Here is a 23,111-nt window from a genome sequence, read left to right on the forward strand (position 1 = left end):
GCATTGTTACAGCCAAAACAATTTTCTATTGAGTTTATTCTAACAAAAAAAAAAAAAAATCAATTATTCACAGAAGTCTAATCACAGCTCCCAAGTGCTCACCATCTGAACTAGCGGAAGTACAAACACACACCAGAAGAAGGATGCAGGCAAAGGTGGTTATCATCAATAAATTTTTAAGATAAGAATTTCCCAAGTGCATAGTGCAGTTTCTCATTATTTATTAATAAATTGCAATGATTTTTTTTTCCTAGTTACCATAATTTAATGCCAAGAGGGAAAAGCCAAAGATGTATTTTCTAAAAACTCCCACATAGCTGCTGACTGCTGCAAAGCAATATCCTCAGCTGCTATCATGAAACATTACAGAAAATGAATTCAATTTTATATTTTAAGTGTTGAGCAATACAGATGTGGTAATGTAAATAAAAATCACTGGTCTCCATCAATGTTAAAATGATAAAAGTAACTGCATATTGTTGATACAGATTGTGGTTCACAAATATAATCCTACAAGCAAAGTATTATCCCAACATGCTTACACTTCTTCCCTCCCATGCAGCTGATGCTTTATGCATTAAAAGAGTCAAAAGTCCCATCCTACAATCTAGAACATTTATAGAATAACTTTTCAAAGTATCTTAGACATATAGGAGCATAAATAATTTTGAAAAATCTTACCATCACCCCTTCTGAAGTGTGGTAGCTAGTAATAAGCCCAACTTGACTACAGCTTTCTACTCTAGTATTTACTACAACAACACATGAAGGAATGGCCAACATGAGTAATTGCTTACATAATGTTATGTACAGTATTTGCTTAATCAATCATACGAAACAGCACTATCTGTAATCTAACCCACAAAGACATCACTGCAAAACTGTTAACTGACAATGATATTAAATAATCTACATCAGGCCTAAAGCATGTATGTGTACAGTATCCACCTTTTTTTCCTACTAATATTATCATAGTTTCAACAGAATATAGCGCTTAATTATTTTATTTTACAGTCGAGCCCCTGTGTAGCTGTGAGGTGTTCAAAAGGCACCAGATGCATTTACAGGATACAACAGGTGAGAGTCAATCAGTAATTGCTGATGACAGATCTACAAAGGGAATTCCTTCGAGTATATGAGCGTATGAAGACAATCACCTGGCCCAAAATTTGCAATGTATTTTACGCTGATCATGTCCACAATTTAGCATCAAATTTTTAAGAAAGCAAATATTCAACTCTAACATATTTCCTAGAAAGTTTGACTTATTTTTTGCAACTGAAATTTCTCATTCTTCTATCCTACTACATAGCACCACAAATCTTGTGCTTTGCAGAACAAATGAAGACTTTACTCTTTAAAAAGAAAGTTTAAACAATAATGGTGATAGGAAAGTGACAGTGAAAACAAAATTACACTACAGTGAGAAAAAATAGATTAAAATTACCTATTCAGGTATACTGGCATTAAGAAGAGTTATAGGTAAGGGGAAATTTTAAGAGGCCCTTTAAGGCAACATAAAGCCTCACAGAATCAGAGACAGGCTATATAGTTACATACTGTGCTAGCAATTGTAACTCCTTCTTCCCTATCATCCTGCCAAAAAAAAAAAAAAAAAAAGTCAGCTTGCCTGGTCCTTTTCAGAATTAAAAGAACATCAAACACTGCATGAAATCCACAATTTAATTAGTCAGATATTTTATACAGGATGCATCTTAAAATGAAAAACATAACTCATGAACTGCTGGGTTTTAATCTGGAAAAATCACAGAGTTACCAATATTTCCATCTAGAGGAAGGGATTTGTATTTTCTGCCTAAATACTCTGCTCCTACTCTAACAGTATTCAAACAAATAAAAGTTACCATACATATTGAACTCACAAAGTAAAAAAAGAATTCCTTCCAATTCCCACATGTGCATAAACTGGCAGCCTAAAACTGTAAAACTTCAGACTTCCCTACATACTCCATCATATTTTCAGTAACTTGTCAAGGTCATAGTCTCTGCTGTTTTGTAATGAATCACTTTACACTAAAAAAACCCTCTCATAACTTAAATTTATTATTTTATTTAAACTGATTTAAACTCAACCAAGAAGCTTTAAAAGTAATAATAAGAATTTGCATAATAAAGTAATTTTATATAAAAAGAAAAGTACAGGAAAATTAACTACTCCCTAAAAATAATTATATAAATTTTATTAAATATTTACTCAAAAGTACGTTTTCCATATATTTCCTAAGATGTCTTCTACTTTGTAGAAATGTTTTCAATTAAAAATTTCAATGCACAATGAAAAAGTGACTAATTGAAAAGATGACAAATTGCTGTAGTCACAGACCCATCACAATGCCATGTCTGTCTGAAAGCAAGATACTGCAAAGCCCCATCTGAAATACTGCTCTTTCACTGGTGCTGAAACGCAGTTTTTCTGCTGGTATTTCTGGGTGTGTATCTTCGGCTTCTTTTTGCTTAATATTAGACCAGAATCACTGAGCACTTCATTGTAGAAAGGCACAAGCAATGTTTCTGCGGTTTGGGTTTTGGGGGGGTTGGTTTTTTGGGGGAGGGTTTTTTTGTTTTTTTTCTGTTGTTTCCTTGTTTGTTTTAAAAAAAAGACTGCACTCACTGGAAGCTAGACAGGCAGGTTATCAGACTGAAAGATTAAATGGAAGTGGCAGCTAAGACTGCAAGTCACCAATAAACGCAGGTAAGAAAGAATTTCTGTCAGAATGGGAAAGAACTATTTCTGGGTGTGTAAAAAAAGCAAGTTCTGAGGACCTAGCCTAAGGTAGCCCTCCTAAACTTGCCCGACCTCCTGTCCCAGGTTTTATGATTTTAATAATGTTATCTACAGTTGCTTCAACTGCTGCATATTTTGACTTTCATTCAGAAACTGGTCACATATTAAGATGGGTTACTTGGCTCTTAAGCTCATTTCATATATCCTGATACCTGCAGAATAAAGGCCAATAGAAACATTTGACTGGCTTCTGGAAAAAATCACCAATGAATAAAAAATAACACATTGGAGAGAGCTTTTACATATGTAAACAGCTAACATTAGATGGCCAAAACAAGCCAGCAAGGCAGTCTATGCAACAAATAGCATCAGCGATGTATAAAGGAGAAGAACATTTGAATAGCAGGGCAAACATTGACTACCATCAGCTAGAAAACAAACAGGTGACTATAAAGTAAAGAAATCTAAGAGCATATTTAGTCCAACTCACGTTGATTATTCTGCATTATTGGGATGCCTGCAGGCTACATAAGCTGGTGATCACAGCAGATAATAAATAAAATGCTTTATAAGTGTGTTCGTAGACCTCTAATTCTTCCCCCACCATTCAGTGCTGCTGTTTTAGGCTTGCTATCTCCAATCATGCTCTTCCTTAAACAAAAGCAAAAGTAAAAAACAACCATTTGCTTTTGCAATGGCCAGTGTAACTCAAATAGATTAAGTCAATTTTTTAAGTTAAATTAAATGCTGCAAAATATTTCTGTATAAATAACTGGCCAATACCTATAGCAGTCCTTTTTTCACTTTCCTGCATATTTCTTGTTCATACAACCTATTTAATATTTTGAAGTATTAATTTATGTTCCACCTATCAAGACATCTTAAGCTTATGCTAGGATGACAGAAGAATCTACTGCGATACTCTCATCCTAATTAACTCTACAACAGAGTAAAGCTAAATATATCAATATTGTTTAACTGATACTGGTAAGTTACTCCTATTTCATAATTCAATTAATAAAAGCTTACAAAGAGCTAGGCAAGCATATATTGAAGCTAGGCACAAACTTGTGATGTTGAACTTCAAATTCTCCCTTTCACCTACATTTGTAATCTCAAATTAAAAACCAGAGAAGACACTGCATTTCTTAAATTGATCTGCTCTCCTATGGTCCGATGCAATTTTTAACTTGTGTTCTTAATCTTAAAATATTTCCCTATTCACAATCACTGCTATTTCCCAGCATACCTTCCAGTTTATGCTTCTAAGTAAATAGGTTCTGAAAGATTTGTGCGTCAGCTGGAGTCTCTATTTTAGTTCAAAAGATATTTAAAAAAATTATTATACTCACTTCTTCATCAACTATTTTATAAGCAATCACTTCATGCTTCAGTCAGGATAACCTTGAAACAGTATTTTCAAACCGTGCTAAGAAATAATACACTTGTACACTCTAAGGCTAGAGATTCAAGTTACAGCATAACTTGAAATCCATTATTTAAATTCTCAAACACAACGTCAAGGTAATTTCATTTCACTACTGAATTATAGTATAGTACAGCTATGCACAAACACTACAATCCAGTAAGTTAGCCACAAACCTACAGATTTAATTTTTTAAATTATGTAAAATAATCCATGTTTGTTACTTACAAACTTAAATTGTGTCCACTTCCCCAAAAATTCAATAAAAGGTAATTTGTTCATTTGAACACAAATGAAGGAAGCCTTTTCTTAACAAGCTGCCATTACTCAAAGAGCAGTTTGAAAAGCAGAAGGAAAAAACCCACATTACTCTCTGATACAAGACATATTTAAAGCAAAAAACCTGTTTGATTCTTACATCTTTATCACACACTTGGGGAAAAAAAAAAAAGGAAATGATGTTTCTTTCCACTTCACAACTTATATGATCGCAAACAAGACTCAAAAATGGTTACTATGTCAGACAGAACTACACTACCTATGATCCAAAGACAACACTTTGAGATTTTTAAAAGCCAATGTGAGACACAGAAATCTTACACCACAAAAACCACCTATTAAAGCAACTCAAAGCAAGTTACCTGCTAGAAGCAAAATACAAGACCATTTAAATAAAAATTCTGATACAAATAGATCACTAAAACAGAGGGAGACTTCCCATGGACTCTGAAATTATCACAAAGATTTCCAAAGAAGGAAAATCATTTTAGTCACCATGTATCTTTGTTAAATTATATACAGTTTAACATTGTGTTTTACCACGATGGATGTGATAAAGCCAAACATGAAACAAATACATTACGTTCACTGTCCTCAGACAACTGGAATTACAATACAAGAGAGAAAATACAATGTTAATATATTGACCAACTAAAACCACCACCACCAAAGAAATCTAATGTGAGAATGCTAGTTCAATAAATGCCTCTAAATATCCCTGGATCACTTTCTTATTAGTCCAGTATTTTTTCTGTACTGCAATGAACATTGATCACTGTCCTTAAAATCACTGTATTATTCGTCACAGACTTGCTCCAAGCTGTAGTTATAAAATTCAATTTATAGGTCTTGTGGTAACAGCAAAACTGACTTCTAGAAAAACAGAAAATTAAGCTGCTCAGAATATTCATATTGTTTTATTAAATCTTAAGAAGTTACCTGAATTTCTGCATTAAAAAGTATTAATTACCACCCTCTATTTCCTTAAGTGATTATTTTACTTCAACATACCAAATTCAATGCTATCAGTCCACAGACTGGGGGTGGGAAGGACAGAATCTGTAATTCTGTTATTAAACCATTTTAACTGACTTTTACCTCTCTTCCCTCCAAAGATTCTGTAGGAGCTCTTAAGCTGCCAGAATGCAAGGAGTTTCAAGAAAAGCTGTTTTCTCACTTTCAATGCCCACAGGTTCACAATGAAACAATTCCAGTGTGAAAACAAGCACAGACTTCCAGAGAAAGATGGGCTCAAGTTTGTACCTCTATTTTTGGCTTAGTTTGTGAGAAGGACGCAAGGTAACTACTTTGTAATTGCTCCAATGCCCAAGACTCTGCAACGCTCTCGACTAAGTCTTTAAGGGTCTGTTTGCAAATCACCGCTTTCTGATGACAACAGACACACAAACAAGAGGAATTTCAAATGCTGGTAATATTTATTCTACTAGAATATTGAAACAAGGTATTTCTATCAGCTTGTCCCACTTAGCAAAAAAAAAAAGAAAAAAAAAGTAAAACCAGCTTATTTCTACATGAAGCCTAATTTACAGCCGCAGTGCAAGGTTGTCTCTGCCACTCCAGAGCACAGCTTTTCACACTAAGTGGAACTTTCCAGTGACAAAATGAGAGGTTACATTCAGGAAACTCAATGCTCAACCAGGATCAAAATGAAACACACTAAAATACCTCTTTTTATTTTTATCTATTTATTTTTTAAAAAGGACATGGTCCCCTTATTTTAAATAATTTCCTTAGAAGCACTGGTTACACTGTTGCCAGCACATACAATTTATCCTTGCCAATTTCTTTGCCAGAAGGAACATACCATTCTCTTAGAAAGCATATTAGTGTAGTTTGGACTAAAGAAACTCTCAGCAGTAGACCTCACAAACTGATTACTCAGATTTAACCTTTATTTTTATACCTTTACAGAGACTCAGCTAAAAATCAGTAACTGCTCTACTCCGCTAGCCTTCATTTGAAATATTAGAACAGTAGGTTGTAAGAGGCATCCACAGAGCCCCAGTAAAACAAACTAAATGAAAGTTACAACTCTCTTCCTCTGCATTTCAAGCAATGTCCCCCCACAAGCAGTTACTGAATATATGAGACAACTGGCTAAAGTTAAACTCAAGAAGAAATACATACACAGACTGAAAGAAGCTTCAAAGAACTCACTCTTCCTCAATCATCTGTTAAAAACCTATAAATTTCAACTCTTTCGTAAGGCAGCAAGTTCACCCTTGACTTTCAGCTCAACAAGCTGAAGTACACACATACACACACAAAAGGAAATGATCTCTTGTTTTATCCATTTCAGATCTGTCACCTTTCAAATTTCATCAGTATTTTTTGAGCTTCTATTATGAGAGGCATAAAACACAACAACATGATTTGTCTTTATCCTGTAATCATTGCTCCTCTCCCCTCCTTCAAATCTTCCAACCTATGAAGGGCTTCTCCCAAACACCCCATGGCTTTATTGTATACCTTTGATGATTTTTCTATTTTACTTACTCTCCAAGTTGCTAGGACCGAAAAAACATTACAAGAAAATCAAAAGACTATTTCTAGTGTTTCTTTAATTAGTCTCTGCAAAGTCATCCAACAGATGCTCTAGTTACGATTTTGTGTGCTTTGATTAAGGCTGGCACTGCTTTTGTTAGCATTTGGGATTTTGAACTGCTTACTTGCAATGTCACATCACTGTTCAGAGAATCAAGTACATCACATTACAAAATAGAACTAATTACATTTTTTTAATAAAAGAACAAAGTAAAGGTTTTATATGTCCAATATGTAACTAAAAACCATAAGATGAAAAGAAGTTGTATAAACATGCTCAACACACCTATCTAGAATTACCAGAAGAATTGACTCACTGACAGGATGTGATGTGGGTTGCAGGACTAGCTATAAAGTCAACATATAGAATAAATCAAATGACTTGTTTTTCCCATAATATATTTTAAATTGCTCTAATAAATGAAATATTTTCAGTGGCTGTAAAAATTACAATATATATATGATTACAACCTACAGAAAAAAAAAAGGCATCCTTTCACTTTTTCTTGAGTTTGTATTAGGATTTCTGCAGTTATGTGGTGAGAAGGAACCTTCTGTTCCCTCATGAAGTTAAAAGTCTTTATGGTGATGAACAGGAACTTTATACTCCCTAATATTTTTAAGAGGCATGCAAGAAAAAAAAAAAAAGAAACAGACTACACTTTATACATTCAATTCACACTAACAGCAGTCACATAAATAGTAGTGCAGAAGTATATAACTAGATTGAAGTTTAAGATAATTCTATGAATACCTGTACATACGCTTTAATATGGTCATGACAAATGTGTATTTGGATACATCTTTAAAACTTCTTACTCCTAAGATTTGAAATAACATGAAAGGATAAGATAGGAAAATAACATAAACTGTTAAAAGAACATTGCATAACATGAAGGACATACAAACTTAGTGGATCATTTTTCTCCTATAGAAGAGTGTATCCAAGTTACCTCAAACTGATTTTCTTACATTTGCATACTTTACATGATCAAGAAAATATAAACTCGTGGTCAAAATTATAACCTGTACACATATCAAGTAAAGTGAAAATTTTGTTATTCTTGAAAGCACTCTTAACAGTATTACACAAGCTGGAAATCCTTTAGTTTTTGAATATTAATGATCACTGTTTTAAAAGTAAGAACAATTACATGATGTGTTCCCCTGGTGGAAGCTTTAACTTGTTATGGTCTGTTATGTGGCAAATGTTATGTCAAGAACTGATGCGAGTAATACTTAATGCCAGAATCAACTAGTATCCAAGTCAGGACTGTAGTCAAATTAAAGCTACAACTAGAATTACAAACACAGCTGAAATAAGGTTAAAATTTTATGTAGTAGGGCTTATTACAGTTATGTCTACACAATAATACTGAACAATTTTTGGTCATGAATGGTTAAGGACTATTCTCCTAATCACGTGTGGGCAACAACTCATATCTGCCTTGAAGCCTTTCATTGAACAGAGCACACTATGAAGCAACTGCAGTTCTATCCTAACTTCCTACACAATTAACAATAATTTAGCATTATTACAAACTTACGGAGAAATATGGCAACTATTTCTGTTAATTCTCCCACACATGTTGTTGAGGGCCATTACTTGCTCATCTTTAAAAAGATTAAAGAACCATTTAAAATACCACCCTTTTCCATATTATTTGAACTGGCAACATGCTTCCTTACAATCTTTTAGAAAAAGCTTTATGTAATAGCAACAAAATGACTTCTTACAACATGTAAAACATTTGAAACTTAAAGTCCTAGCACATGTTCTACTAATCCGAAAAAGATATGCTTAGTTAGAACACACCCTTTACCAAATTCAAGTGATTAAAAATTTAATGGGTTGGCTTAATTGTAACAATTCAAAATAGAAGACATTGCTTCAGTTTCTATAACTGTTTCTAAAGATGCATCATGCTGTCCACATACATTTTGTGTCCATGTCAAACATGGTCACATCATGTTGCATAGGGGCATAAAGGAAAAAATAGGCAAAAACTTCTCTCGGATCCTTCTAGAAATCCTAGATTTTAGCTTTGCAGCATCAAGTAAGAGCCTCTCACAGAATTCATAAGAACAATAGTTCCTAATGAACAATTTCAGCTTCTGTGGATTGATAGAACATCTTTTCGGTCTTCCAAATGGCTTTTCAGCATGCTAACATATTAATCACAGAATCCCAGAATGGCTGAGGCTGGAAGGGACCGCTGGAAGACATCTAGTCCAAATCCCATGCTCAGGCAGGACCACTTACACACAGATACCCATGTCCAAGCAGCTTGTGACTATCCCCGAGGATGGAGACTTCACAACCTCTCTGGACAACCTGTGCCAGTGCTCAGTGACCCTCACAGTAAAAAAGCGTTTCCTGATATTCAGATGGAGCCTCCTGTGTTTCAGTTTGTGCCCACTGCTTCTGGTCATGTCCCTGGGCACCACTGAAAGTGCCTGGCTCCTTCTTCTGTGCACAGAAGATATTTGTACACATTGATGAGATCCCCCGAGCCTTTTCTTCTCTAGGCTGAACAGTGCCAGCATTCTCAGCCTTTTTTAATCTCCTCATATTAGATGTACCGGTCCCTTAATCATCCTAGTGGCCCTTTGCTGGACTCTCTCCAGTAGCTCCGTGTCTCTTCTGTACTAGGGAGTCCAGAACTGGACACAGTACTCCAGGCACAGCTTTACCAGTGCTGAGTAGAGGGAAAGGATCACCTCCCTCGACCTCCTGGCAACGCTCTTAAAGCCCAGGATACTGTTTAGGCTTCCTTGCCATAGGTCCCACTACTGAACTCCCTGTATTCTTTTAATTCAAAGGCTATCTAGGAGAACCTTCACATTTGTACATGTAGACCCTTATAAGATGTTCAGAGATTGTACTCTCTTCCATCAAAAGTGGATTTCTCTGTTTTACAAAAAGTTCTTATTGTAGAACCTCAGTCCCACTGGGTACACTTGAGTCTACTGTGTGTAAGAGTGGTTGCAGACCTGTTAAATTAAGATAGGCCATGACATAATTACACCCCTTTAGAAGTAAGGTATTTTCATACTGTTTTTTCTGAGCAAGTCTGCAACTGGCTGATAAATTCCATTGCTGTTGGGAAATACAGATTATTTAACAGTAACTCTTCTTTGAACTGAAATGTGTTTTATGTCCACAGAAAATATTTCCTCTGCAAGCTGCCAAATCATCTATGGAAAGACTGAGTTTACTCTTTCTTCAGTTCTCAACCAAGAATTTAATATTTCTTCAAGGTTTCTGTGAGAAAACAGTTGGACAGATGATGGGTTGAGAATGTACATCTGTTCTTCAAGGTGTGTTAAAGAACACCCTTAAAATGCTCATTATGCTGTGAGTGACTCCAAGCAGTATTCCTTACAGATCATGATCACTTGGAGAATGATTCTATAGTCCCTTGTTAAATGAAAGCTGAAGCACCACCAAAGCCACATTGTTTTGGTTTCCACAATATGACAAAAATTAACAAATGTATGAAGAATCTTGCTAAAGTCTGCAAGATGGCCACTAATATTGCTAGAGCTAAAGGAGACTCAGCCCTAATCAATACTTCCTTATATCCTGACCAACTTGGACAAGATTCTTAACTGAGTATGTGGTTAAAAAAAGCTGTGTTGAAGTGGCCAGTACTCTGCGTTTTGACAAACACATGAGCTCTCCTAAAGGACTGTCCCCAGTCAATGTCAAAAGACAAAGCCCACAACACACCAAAAACAAGCAGCAAAGCTTCAGTCTGGGATGCATGCAGTTATAGCCAAGACTCTGGCAACACAGCCTCTTGAATATTGACCTGGGAAAACCCTAAGTATTCAGGATTGTCCAAAACACAGTATTGTTCTAAGTAGTGATATTAAGAAGGACCATCTGTAAGAGCTTGTATAGTTTGGCCCTTTGGGTTTAAAGAATTGCTTGGAGCTTTAATAATAGATAATAGGAACATGAAGACACTAAGAACAGACTCATTCATTCAACAGATAGAGGAAGAAGATTTCTCACAAAAGAGGAAGGAGAGAGAAACTCAAACTGCTTCTCTAAATAGGCATTTTATTACATACCATCTGCGCGGTACATTTCTGACACGGAAGGAGTACATATGTAATACTATGAAAGCTACCCAGTGTCTGTGTTGCAAGAAAAAGGGAACAAAGGTTTGAAAGGTGGTGATGATCCAGCTGCTTTACAGGAAGGGTCTAAGAAAAACATATAGAGTTCTGGGCATTGAAATCAAGAGGCAGAATGTACCAAAAAAAAAAAAATCATAGGTTTTTAGGACAACCTGGAACAAGCATTATCCAAAGCAGACGTCCTGTTATACCTTGTGGGTCATTTTTAGCAAGAACATATATTGCCAGAAGTTCCATACCAAAAGTTGCAAAAGTACCCCTCACAACCACTTTCATGTCAAAATACCTAACAAGCATGGCTGAACCACATTCTGGCTGTAGCCTGGTCTTTCAAATGATCTGTTAAATTTGCTTGTGCAAGGACAGTAGCCCTATATTCTCTGAACAACTGAATTTGCATTATTTAACTTCAAGTGAATTGTACAGATCCTAGAAGCAGGAGAAAGTCAATACTCAAGAGAGTGGTAACACACAGAACAGACAGCAGGCAATGGTCATAAGGTCAGAAATAACAGAGACTAAATAGAAAAAACAGTTCCAAGAGACAGTTCTGTTGTCTTTGTCTTCTCAGTGATCATCTAAAATATAAGCATGGCCTTGAAGTATTAAATCTCCTTCCCAGAAAAGGATTCATATTTGCAATTGGTAAAATATCAAGGTATCTGAAGAGTCAGTGACAACAAATCAATGCTTTTCACAGCTGTAAGTCTTACATGCATATGCAGACCCAAGTCTCACATAAAAGTAAGAAACTGAGTACTGACTACCTATGAACAACTTAAGATATGGATTTACATCCATAAAAGCAAATATTTCATTGTTTGCTTAAGAGCAATGAATAGTACAATAATTCATACAACACTTTCAATCTACTTAAAAGGCATTAAATGCAATAATTTTCCTTATTCTATAATAATTAACTAGAAGAAATTCCTATAGTCAAGGATAGCAAAATTTCAGAAATATATATTTGTTAACTCATAATGTATTCCTAGAGTACGGTATCATACCCCATTTTCTTATAGATTTGTTCCGTTCCTCACTTACCTGTGTACAATTTGCTTTCAGTCTTCTGGAAACTGCAAATAGAAGTCTTGGTACTTTCCAAAAAACTGAACATTTTCTGTATTTTCTCATCCTCAATTTTGTGCAAAAGTTAACCTGCTTTATTTACCTATTTTACTTAAAAACGAGTGAAGGAAAAATAAGATAGCATACTGATACTGACAAATCAAAACAGGTACTGGTGTGACTTTCATCTATGCAGAGTTAACTTTTTGCATCATCATCATAGGCTAAGGTTTTGTTCTAGTTTAATTCCTAGGCAACGGGCACTGCATACGCTGCACAACCACAGCAATAACCCTCAAAGATTACATTCTTCATCCCTCTGAAGAAAAAATCCCATACCTACTTTTCCCCTTTTCCTGAATACAAAGCAGTTCACCAGCTGGGTTGTGGGGTTTTCTGGGGGCTGGGTTGGGGTTTTTTGGGGTTTTGTTTTTCTTTTTTGTTTGGTTTTGATTTTTTTTTTTTTTTTTTGCTATTACGTCAGAGCGCAAGAGACAGTCTCAGAGGAATGTGGCTCTGGATTGCAAGTTTCAGGTAGCAAAAATCCCTCTTGCTACAAAATAAGAACCTGACCACATAATGAGGTATGTGGTAAAAGTGGCAAATCAGTTTGTGTTGACTAAACCAAGTGAAACAGAGAAGTAAAATGATCAGCTTTAATGATCAAAAGAAAGGCAGCAATATACTAGAGCACTGCATTTAAATTACAAGATCTAACAGTAACTCTACACAGACGTAATTCAACTGAATTACTGCTTTATTCATTGCCTTCATCCCAGCTTCTCAATGTATTCATATTCTTAAGAATTAACACTCAAGGTTGAGGTGAAAAGTGCAATTTTTTTTTTAATTGCATGCATATATTAACTTTCATAACAAATTTAGGATGATATATACAAGAGTACTACCTGAATAAAAGAGTTTGGGGAAACAGAACCACAAGAATTAAAACCTCATGGTTTAAATAAGAATTTGCAGCATGAGCTTTACATAAACTTATTTATATCCAAGTTCATCATCATAAGACAATTCAGAGAAAAGATGACAAATTAAGAGTTTTATACAAAATCAATTCGCTAAAAAAAGTAACTACCAATTCATGATTAGGGAGCGCATGACACATTGGTAAGATTAAGGCATTTTGATATTAGGAACAGAAATTTTTTTTTTTCCCCACCAGAAGTGTTCACTATTTCATTGTAACTCAAAATGTATTTTGACTTATCTTTTGCTCACAAAAAAACCCCCAAAACATACTATATAACTGTTTTCACAACGTAAATTTATTAACTACTAAAATGCTACTGGTTTTTGATACACCTAGACTCTTCTAAGACTATCTGATAAGACAAAGGATTTAAAACAAAATACTACCTAGTATTCCCCAATATGCAGAATCCAGTATATTGCTTTAAATTGTTTTAAACTAGTTATAATATGATTCAGAACCTCAAGAAACTATTTTTCATACAAGCAAAACTATTTTATTCTTTGTATACAAGCTACATCTACATTCAACTCAGGATTACTGTAGCTCCTATTGACAAGCCTGAGCTAGCTTAAAACTATCCAGCTTGTTAACAGTTCAACCATGGCTCAGAGAAGCTACCCAAATCGAGGTTTTATAGCCCCATGTCTTCTGCGCCTCCTTCCCTGAGCATTACGCAACTTTTACAATAGCTTTGAACTAGGCAGATTGACAGTTTTACAGAAAACTTGGGCACATTTATGTAAACTTTAGTCACATCTCAGACAACTAATACAGTTTATAATCTCAGAATTTTTTTTTTTTCCAAACTGATTGACAGCCCCCATCCTGTACTGAGATTCTTAAAGGTACAAGGCTGATTTCGCACATGGGCTCCTTAAGTCTTTTAAAAGAACTGCATGGACATTCCTTAATAAAAAACAAGTTAAAAAGTCATCTTTAACAGCGTCGGTTTGAACTAGCCCTTTTCACTTTGCACTTAGATGGAACGGAAAAGCTTACACAATTATGGAACCTCAACTGTGGTGACAGTGACCTTCAACTCAAGGTGGCAACTTGTCAAATTGCTATTACTCTTAGCACAGAGCTAAGCAATCAAGTTCAGAAAACAAGTATTCTTAGCAACTTATGGATCATGCTGCCCATATGCAATACTTGATAGAAGGTTTGGTTTGGTTTCTTTTAGTAACAAGGCACTAGGAAAAATATTTGCCTACCAAAGCTTTTAAACTTTCTCATTCATAGAGCTTTGATTTTGAAGTAATTTAAAACTGGTGAAAGCGTGCTAGTGTTTCCTCAGTGCTGAACCATCAGTTATTAGAATAAGTCATTTTGGGTACTCAATGATGAATCAAGAGTCTGGTTTTTTTCTTTTCAGCACAGAAATTCAGCTGAGCACAGCTCTGTTACACAAATCAAACATCATTTCACATTATTTTTCTATTCATTCAAACTTCCTCTTGTAAAAGAAAATTTTTAAGAAATAAATTGATCTATTTTCAGCAGGTTCTTTATGAAAACATCATTTTTATTAAGAAAAAAGTTAAATAAGGTATTACGCACAGGTCTACTCAAGAGCATTTTGCACTAGCCAACAAGGCACAAACTTGCTGTGTTGTGTTGCCCTCTTCAGGTCGACAGCATTTACATTTTCTAGTTCTTTTGCTTGACGAGTCATTGCATTTCAACTTCTTTAATAAAAATTTTCAGATTTGCAGTTTTAAGTAGCAGCTAACTTTACCTTTATCTCACCAGTGTTTGAAGTATTTTTGATCAAAAACCCTACAGAAATAAACTTTACTTTTGGCCTCTATGTCTCCCTAACTTTAATACAAACCTTGAGTATTATCAAAATATCAGCTAGTGTTTGAAAAGATGACTAAAAAAACCAACTTCAGCACTGGTAAGCAAGTCTCATAACAAGAGGCTTAAAGAGCTCAATTGATTCAGCTTACCAAAGAAAACTGAAGCTGCTGAAATCACTCAGTAAGTGAACTTGGAGGTTAGAAAGTCAGATGACTTTAAAGTGGTGGAAGACAAAACAAAATCTAGAAACTGGAGTTGAACTCAGACAAATTCAGCCTTGAAATGTAGTGGAGGCTTTCACCCAAAATAAAAAAAAGATTTTAATAACCTACTAGCATAAAAGGATGGATTTATTATTACTGGAAAACTTTACAGGTGGACCCAGTATGTTTCCAAAGATCAGTTTTTAATAGCAAGAGAGAAAATAATAGTAATATTATTTTGAGTATATTAAGTTTTGATCAGTTTTTGAGTAGTTGTCATAACATGGGCCAAATTGTGATGCTGATTTACATACTTGTAATGGGTTTTGCAATTGATTATTTGAGCTCTGCCAATTAATATGGAAATATGAATAAAATGGTCTTGCATTGCTTAGGAAAGGGCCATGCTTGGGCTTCCGATTCATTTACTGAGCCAGATATTAATAATGTCTCAGAATATTTCATTTCCCCCTTCCACCTTGCTATTTTTAGAGGACAGGTCATGCTAGACATTTAAAACTATTTAGACATCTCAGTATTGCAACTTTGACAGAAAGAGCAAAGCGTTAGATTTAACTGATGTATTATTAAGCATAGAGAATTTCACTCATGTTACTAAGGCAGATAAACATCGTAACAATTTGTAACTGTACGATTTAATCACAGTATCTTAAGGGTGTTATGATAGGAAAAACCTGTTCAAAGCTAAGACCTACTATGTAATTAGACAATAAAATTAATAACCTAATCAAAACCCTTAGAAAACAGAGGCAAAGGAATGCTCATTCCAGTACCATAGCATGTCCCAGGACCCAAATAAGGGAACAAGCAAACAAACAATCCCAGATCATCCCCTTTTTGGGCAAACACCCAACAGCCAACCTGCCTTAAGCCAAGTGCAACTCTAGGAAAGCTCAGAAGAGCTTGTCATTAACAGCTTTAATGCATTTTCTTTCACATACTTTTGTAATTTTATTATCAAGAATGAAATACTACTTACAACTTTAAATCCTATATACTCATAAGGCAGACTCCAGAGGAAAGGAGGAGACTGACAGGGAGAGAGCAAGCAAGAAAAAGTGGGTGAGCGTTGACACAGGGAGAAAGCAAGATACCAAAACTTGGGGGTGAGTGCAAACTAAGTGCACAATAACTGAGACTCAGAGTGCTCCCATCTGCAGTGTAAGACAGCAGACAGTACCTCATCAGGGTAGTCTCTATCAGCACATAGGCTCCTCTCCAGTGCCTGACTAACACGCCCCGTCACAGCACCTGGAGCCAAAGACTGATGAAAACCTCCTGCCATCTATCAGCCATATAGTTTGTTCAATTAGAAAGTGCAAAACTAGCTGGTCTTATAAACATGGGGAAAAAGTCCTCAAGACAAACTACCTCTAGTACTGTACAAGAAAAGCAACACTCTTAAATGCATAATATACTCAAAATAATATTACTATTATTTTCTCTCTTGCTATTAAAGAACAAGTGAAAAAAGCACTCTATCCAACAGTACTATCGGACAGAAAGACAAAAAATGTTTGTGCAACTGTCATCTGAAGACAGCAGCCTATACCTCTGAAGTGATGAAGTGGGGCACTTTTTTTTTTGACACATGTAAGTGTAAGTGTCACAAAAATATAATCACTATTTTTAAACCATCCCTGGTAGAAGTTTCCACACCTATGTCAAAGGTTTGTCTGGTGCAAGTTCTATATGACACAGTTTAGACTATGACAGCTGGTAATAAAATCTCCAGGATCTCTTGGCTAACTTTTAAAATTGCAAACGAGTTGATCCTTAGTGATAGTCAGTCTTTTTCTTCATCTTCTACAGTAGATGCCAGGATTCTGGTCCAATCTTAGCTGCTACTCTTAAAAGAGGAGGTGCTGGACAAGGGCTTTTAAAATTACCTGTGGTTAGTTTAGTTCTGACTTACCAAGTAGAACGCTCATATTTTTGCCATCTCTTTCTCCCCCACACACCATCAGATTTGGATACCACGCGAGGTATGATTCATATTATTCTTTAGAAATGTATTTTAATAGACAAGCTTTACAATTGAGAGAACCTTTGAGTTTTGAAAATATCAGGCCTTCAGTGAAAAGCATGTCAGATCACTTTATTGCATGCATTTTTTTTCTGCAGCAGCTTTTCCCAGTCACATTTGATCTTTGCTCAGACCGATTTTTCTTAGTTGATATCATAATCTAGTACATTTCTTTGAAGGAAAACAAATTCATCCACCTCATACTGGCAAAACACAATCTAGGCAGTTCCCTTGACAGAATTTCCTTCTAATAATTTTGGGGTAATGGGAGGTATGGAGACTAAGATGAGGAACTCTCCCCACCGAAGGCAATCCCTAGTAATTCCCTGCCATACATCTGTATATCCTTAAGTATCTACAAAAACACTATGTGAAAACACATAGGGAATAAATATCCACTGTAATACAAAATCCAGGCTAAACTGGCTTTCAGATATTTATGTAGGGATATGCAAGCTGACTTCTACGAGCACTAATGGAAATTAAAAGCAATCGGGGCGTGTTAAATACATCTTAAGAATACTTTTGAATCAGTTACTCCAACGTATGCAAGTCTGTCACTAAGTACTGTAAAATTATGTTAAAACTACAGGAATCAATTCCTTGCTGGGAATCCAATTATCATCTCACCCTTCCTAACACTTTTTGGAAATTCCTTTACATATACAGACTTTTATGATGAGCAGTAATTGGTACACAAACCAACAACCAAACAAAAAAGCCAGAAACACCTGCATCCACTTCCTAAAAAAGAGGAACATTACTGAAAATATTTAGAAATATTAAGAGCAGCATTACTGAAAATAATATACACCAACCTTCTTAAAGGCTGTCTCAGCATCGTCTTTATTTGTGTTTGTTCTTCTATTCTTAGTTAAGTATTTTGGGTTTCAACTACAGCAAGTAAGGTTTCCAGTTGAAAAGATAATGAGAATAAGGATAAGTACTACTGGCTAAAGGGATAGATACTACTGAATTAGATTTTTTTAAAAAAAAAAAAAACTTTACTAGCATGAAATCATGTGATATCATAGAAAATTTCCCTCATGGCTTAAAGGTCTGTACCGTATTCAGACAGCAAAACCTCTATTTCGCAAAGCCATTTACGTGATTTCTATGAAAAGACTTAAAAACCCCCCACCTATCGGAGAACAAGAAAACAACTTAGTTACCAGCCAAACAAAATGCTGTGAGTGAACTACTTTTCCTGATACATACTTTTTGATACTTATACAAACCTTGCCATCTGCTATGATCTCTGACAAAATAACTGACTTCCGTTCTCAATCTAGGTTTCGCTATGACGGTAAATGTCTTATACCTAACATTAAAAGTCACTTCAGTCCCATTGCAAGATTGTATGGGTTTGTATGGTCATTAAAACCTGTTATAAAGTAGTATCAGACTATTGAGTAATATGAATAAAGGACTTTTGTTTGGTAGTTACAGGTGCAAAACTTAAACATAAACAGATGAAAATGTTTCAAAGATGAAAGAGAGCAGAACTGTTTAATTTATGGAGAGGCTACATGAATTCTGTGTAAGCTTTTAACCACTCTTATCCCAAACTTCATCATTACCTTAATGCTATAAAAACTAAGGGGACATCAAAAAATTGTAAGGATTCCAAGGAATATGTCTCCCAGTAAACTCCTGAGAGAAACAGAGCATTGGTGTATTAAAACAGAAAAAATATTCAAAGATAGTTTTGGATTGTAAAGTACACAATTAGAAGACAAAGGTAAGACCTAGATGCAAGACCTATGCCATTACTTTCACCTTATAATGCCAAAAAGAAAAGAAGCCTGGTTGACAGAAAAGTGTTGCTCCTGAAATGTTTGACTTAAACCTTTCAGAGGGCATTTTGCATCCAAAGCAGTCTTCATAGTTAGCAGTTATTTTTAATGACAGAATTAGCTTTTGAAATAAAAAAAACCAAAACAACCAACAAACATAATCTACACCAGCCTCAGCACATTCTAAAGTATTACATACTTGCAACACAATGAATGGTAATTACCTATTAGAATAAATACACTCTATTTTGTCTTTGCTAATTCATACAACTCAATGTTGAGCAAAGATAAGCATACTTAGTTTTACCATAATGTTAGAAAAGGGAACGTATAATTCTGAAAACAGATTATGATATATGACACTTCAGTGGAAGAGTGTGGTAAAAGTGGTTTTATTTCATTGTGTCTTACCTGATAAATTCTAAATGGGATGTATCGAAATCCATTATCTTCTGGAGGATACTCCATGAGTTTTCGATTTATTGCCCAAAACTGCTCAAATTTATCTGAGAAGGTAAAATTAGATTTTGTTAACATCATATATTCTTTTGCAGCTAAAAGAGGTAAATGAGACACAATTGGAACAACATGAAAACTTTTCTTACAGAACTTTGACCTGTATGAATTTATTTTCCCCGCATTTCACTTCCCTATTTAGCCTGAAGCCAAAGGTAAGTAATCTGCATTCTCCTATGAAAACAGTGATGTGGCAACCTCCTGAACTGAAAGAGAAGGCAACTTGAATTCGTATCATATCTCCCACTGTTAGGGAAATATTGGGCCAAAAATTATGGATTTCATTACCTCAATTAACAGTGCTTGTTTCTCTACCCCCTGCTGCTACTAGTACACAATGTGTCACAGTTTGTTAAAAACATCGAATTGTTCTTAACTATAGATGAACAATAGGTGTGAAGTATAGAGAAACTAAAGCAGTAGAAAAACTTCTTGATGAGTTTACATTTGGATATGTAAATCTTAAAATAATCTGCAACAATGTATGATACAATCAGAAAATATACTGCCAGCTTCATGACACAACCTGAAAATAAGAGTCTATGCTTGAAACACATTTTTGTTAATATTATCCAAGGAACTAGGTTTAGTAAAGTATCCCAGGGCAGCACACCATTTCATCCTGTTCAGACATCACAAGAACTGAATAGTTTATTGCGCTAAAAATGTATTAAGGACAGCATAGGTCTAGAGCAGTAAAGTCTTTTATACATGCAAATCAACTATTCAAATCAACCAAACAACATATACCAAAAGTTACAGAAAGGAACATCAAGAGCTAAGATGAATAAAGCCGCTGCTAGCCTTATTGGAGAAGGCAGCTTTAGAAGGGGAAGAGCAAGGGATTTCCTTACAGGCCCTAACTCTGCAAGACACCAAACACAGTGGATGTTTCTTCAGAAGGAACACGCAGTCTCCAATTTTCCCTCCTCGACACAATGTTCAGCCGAGTCTGAAGAAGCCTGGAGGTATAACCATTGCAAAATTCAGCCACCCTGAAGCAAGGTAAAATTCAGAAATCTATTCGCGGAACAAAGGTTCTTCCCACTTCCAAAACTGCTGATAACAATTCAAGCATCTGCAGAAAATTAAGAGTCTGAGATTTGCTTCACTCCAGCATAGAGCACAGATGCCTGTCAGTGCGCTAAAAAACATAGTTAATACATATTGCAGGATTCATAACACGTTGCTTTTCCTGACTGAATGTGACACAAGGCAGGAACTTCCAAGAAGCCATAAACAAACTCCTGCCGGGTATTCCACAGGAGCGTTTCCCGATACTTATCTCGGAAAGTACTTCCGTACCCTTGTTTCCCGATTAGCAGCAAGCCCCTCTTGACAAGCACCCACCTGAGCTGCAGTCAGCACCCCCACAGAGCAGCTGCCCGCGGTGCCCCACGGCTCACCCGCAGGGACGCTCAGCAGGCGGCAGTGACAGCGACCACCCTGGAGCTGACTCTACCCAAGCAAGCCTGCACATGGGAGCCCCAGCCCACCGAGTGAGGGGTTTACTCTTCCAACGTCTGACAGGCAGAACGACCGCATCCTCCTCACGAACGCCGTCAGCGGGAAGGTGAAGATTTAGCACTCTTCCCTCACCCTTGGAGGCAGCACGGAGAACGGCTTGCAGCTTTCACTACAGACTGTGTGGACAGGCATCCTACAGTAGGCACCGATCGATTTATATTTCAATTACCACTTCTGACTACCAACTCAGTTGATAAAACTATTAATTATGGCGACACACAAAACAAAACAGTCAAGGCCTACTTAAGCTAGTGAGCTCCAGCAGACTCTTAAATAAGGAATCTACATATTTGGAGGCATCCTACCTGAAGAAAAAATAAAACAAACATTAACTTCATTTACTTGTTTAATGCTTATATTACAGTAACTAGGAAAGTTGGGTGAACAGCTTACTGTCCTCAAAATTCAACAGAGATGAGCAACACACCTGATGGATCAAAAGAACAAGAAATTCTTAACAAGTAACAGACTTATGGTAGGAGCTTAAGTATAGGCATTGGAACAGGCTGCCCAGGGAAGTGGTGAAGTCACCATCCCTGGAGGTGTTCAAAAAACACATAGACAAGGCACTCCAAGACATGGTTTAGTGGGCATGGTGGTGTTGGGTTGACAGTTGGAGTCAATGATCTTAAAGGTCTTTTCCAACCTAAACAATTCTATGATTCTATATTGTCCCTTGTGGTGTATATGGCAAACAAGTGAATCTTTGAAGGACCAAAAAAAGTGAAACAGTGGTAATGTACAGTTAACTCGCTTCTGTTCTTCATTCCAGCTTCCTCACCTCCCAGAAATCATGCAGATGATCTTATTTAAGGCAGGTAAATTTACACTTCTCAGTTATTCTCTGAACGCTCAGACAACACTCAAGACAATTGACTGTTTTATCAAGATGTTTAAATTTCTAACAGTTTCTGTAGTTTCTAAATATAACAGCAATAAATCTGCAAGAGTTGAATGATGAACTCGTTGCATTTTGTAATCAAGTATGTTCTGTCAATCCACCTGATATCCTGGGGAATGAAAAACTTTCTAGTAAATTAGCTAGACATAATGGAGTCAGACATCTTAAGACGCATCTCCATCATGTGTACAGCACTGTCTGAAGACATCTAAGCTAATTCATCCTCATAACCTTATACCGCTGTCCTCCAAACATCTTTCCACAGATACAGTATTTTTACTACAGGAAACTCAGTTTGGTGTAAAAAAAGTTAACAAAAATTTTTGAAGCGAGCAGCAGGAAAAGGCTATCCAGTTTGCATACTGATACATGAGACCTGTAAAGAGCTTTTATTAGCATTAAGAGCACTGGCTGAATGCCAGAATCCTAAAGCTCCAAAATACAAAAATCCAAAAATAACTGCTGTCAAGAACCCTTAAGGCTCAAAGCTTAAACGAAACAAACAAAACCCCCAACATCTGCCCCCAATCCCCTTGAAAATATAAGTGAAAGGATTCATTATTCTCCCATTTTTGTGTGTCAGTACCTGCTATTTATGCAAAACAGACTTAAGGAAGCTATTAATGCTACGACAAGCTATAAGAATTAGTGCTTTGGCTAGACAGAACTTAAAGACAGAAGGTGCTGGCCGAAAGTTTGACAATCAAAACAAGACTGAGTTTTCATCAAGCCCGTAAACAAGGAAGAGTACCTATCAGCAAAAGCACTTTACACACTCATCTCCCTCCCTTGTGGAAAGCTTATGCAGTCTACATGATATCTAAACTCCCATAATAGTCAAATCTGATTACTTTTGTTTTCCACAACCCACCTGTTTTTAAGAAAGTGCTTGACCGATGTGTTAAAGAGTTTCTGTATTAGCAAAAAACAGTTCTTGCAAAAGGCAGATGTTCATATCTGAATAACAATATTTAAAGTAATGGCAATAAGATTCAAACAGAAGTGAGATTATTGACAGTATAAAAGTTTCAAATGACTCTACTAATCATATTTCTTAAACAAGAGAGGATGGTTGCTATGTAACTTTGCCT

General features: G+C 35.9%; 1 protein-coding gene across 1 annotated transcript in view; it reads right to left on the reverse strand.

Annotated features, from left to right (window-relative positions):
* Positions 1-23,111, reverse strand: part of ATG5 (autophagy related 5) — an 84,283-nt gene that overhangs the window by 28,977 nt on the left and 32,195 nt on the right. The window contains exon 5 of the mRNA XM_069804967.1: positions 19,488-19,582. Within this exon, the coding sequence (XP_069661068.1) occupies positions 19,488-19,582 (95 nt within the window). The remainder of the gene's footprint in view (positions 1-19,487; positions 19,583-23,111) is intronic.

The sequence above is a fragment of the Haliaeetus albicilla genome, chromosome 17, assembly GCF_947461875.1.
Source record: "Haliaeetus albicilla chromosome 17, bHalAlb1.1, whole genome shotgun sequence".
Taxonomy (NCBI): Eukaryota; Metazoa; Chordata; class Aves; order Accipitriformes; family Accipitridae; genus Haliaeetus; species Haliaeetus albicilla.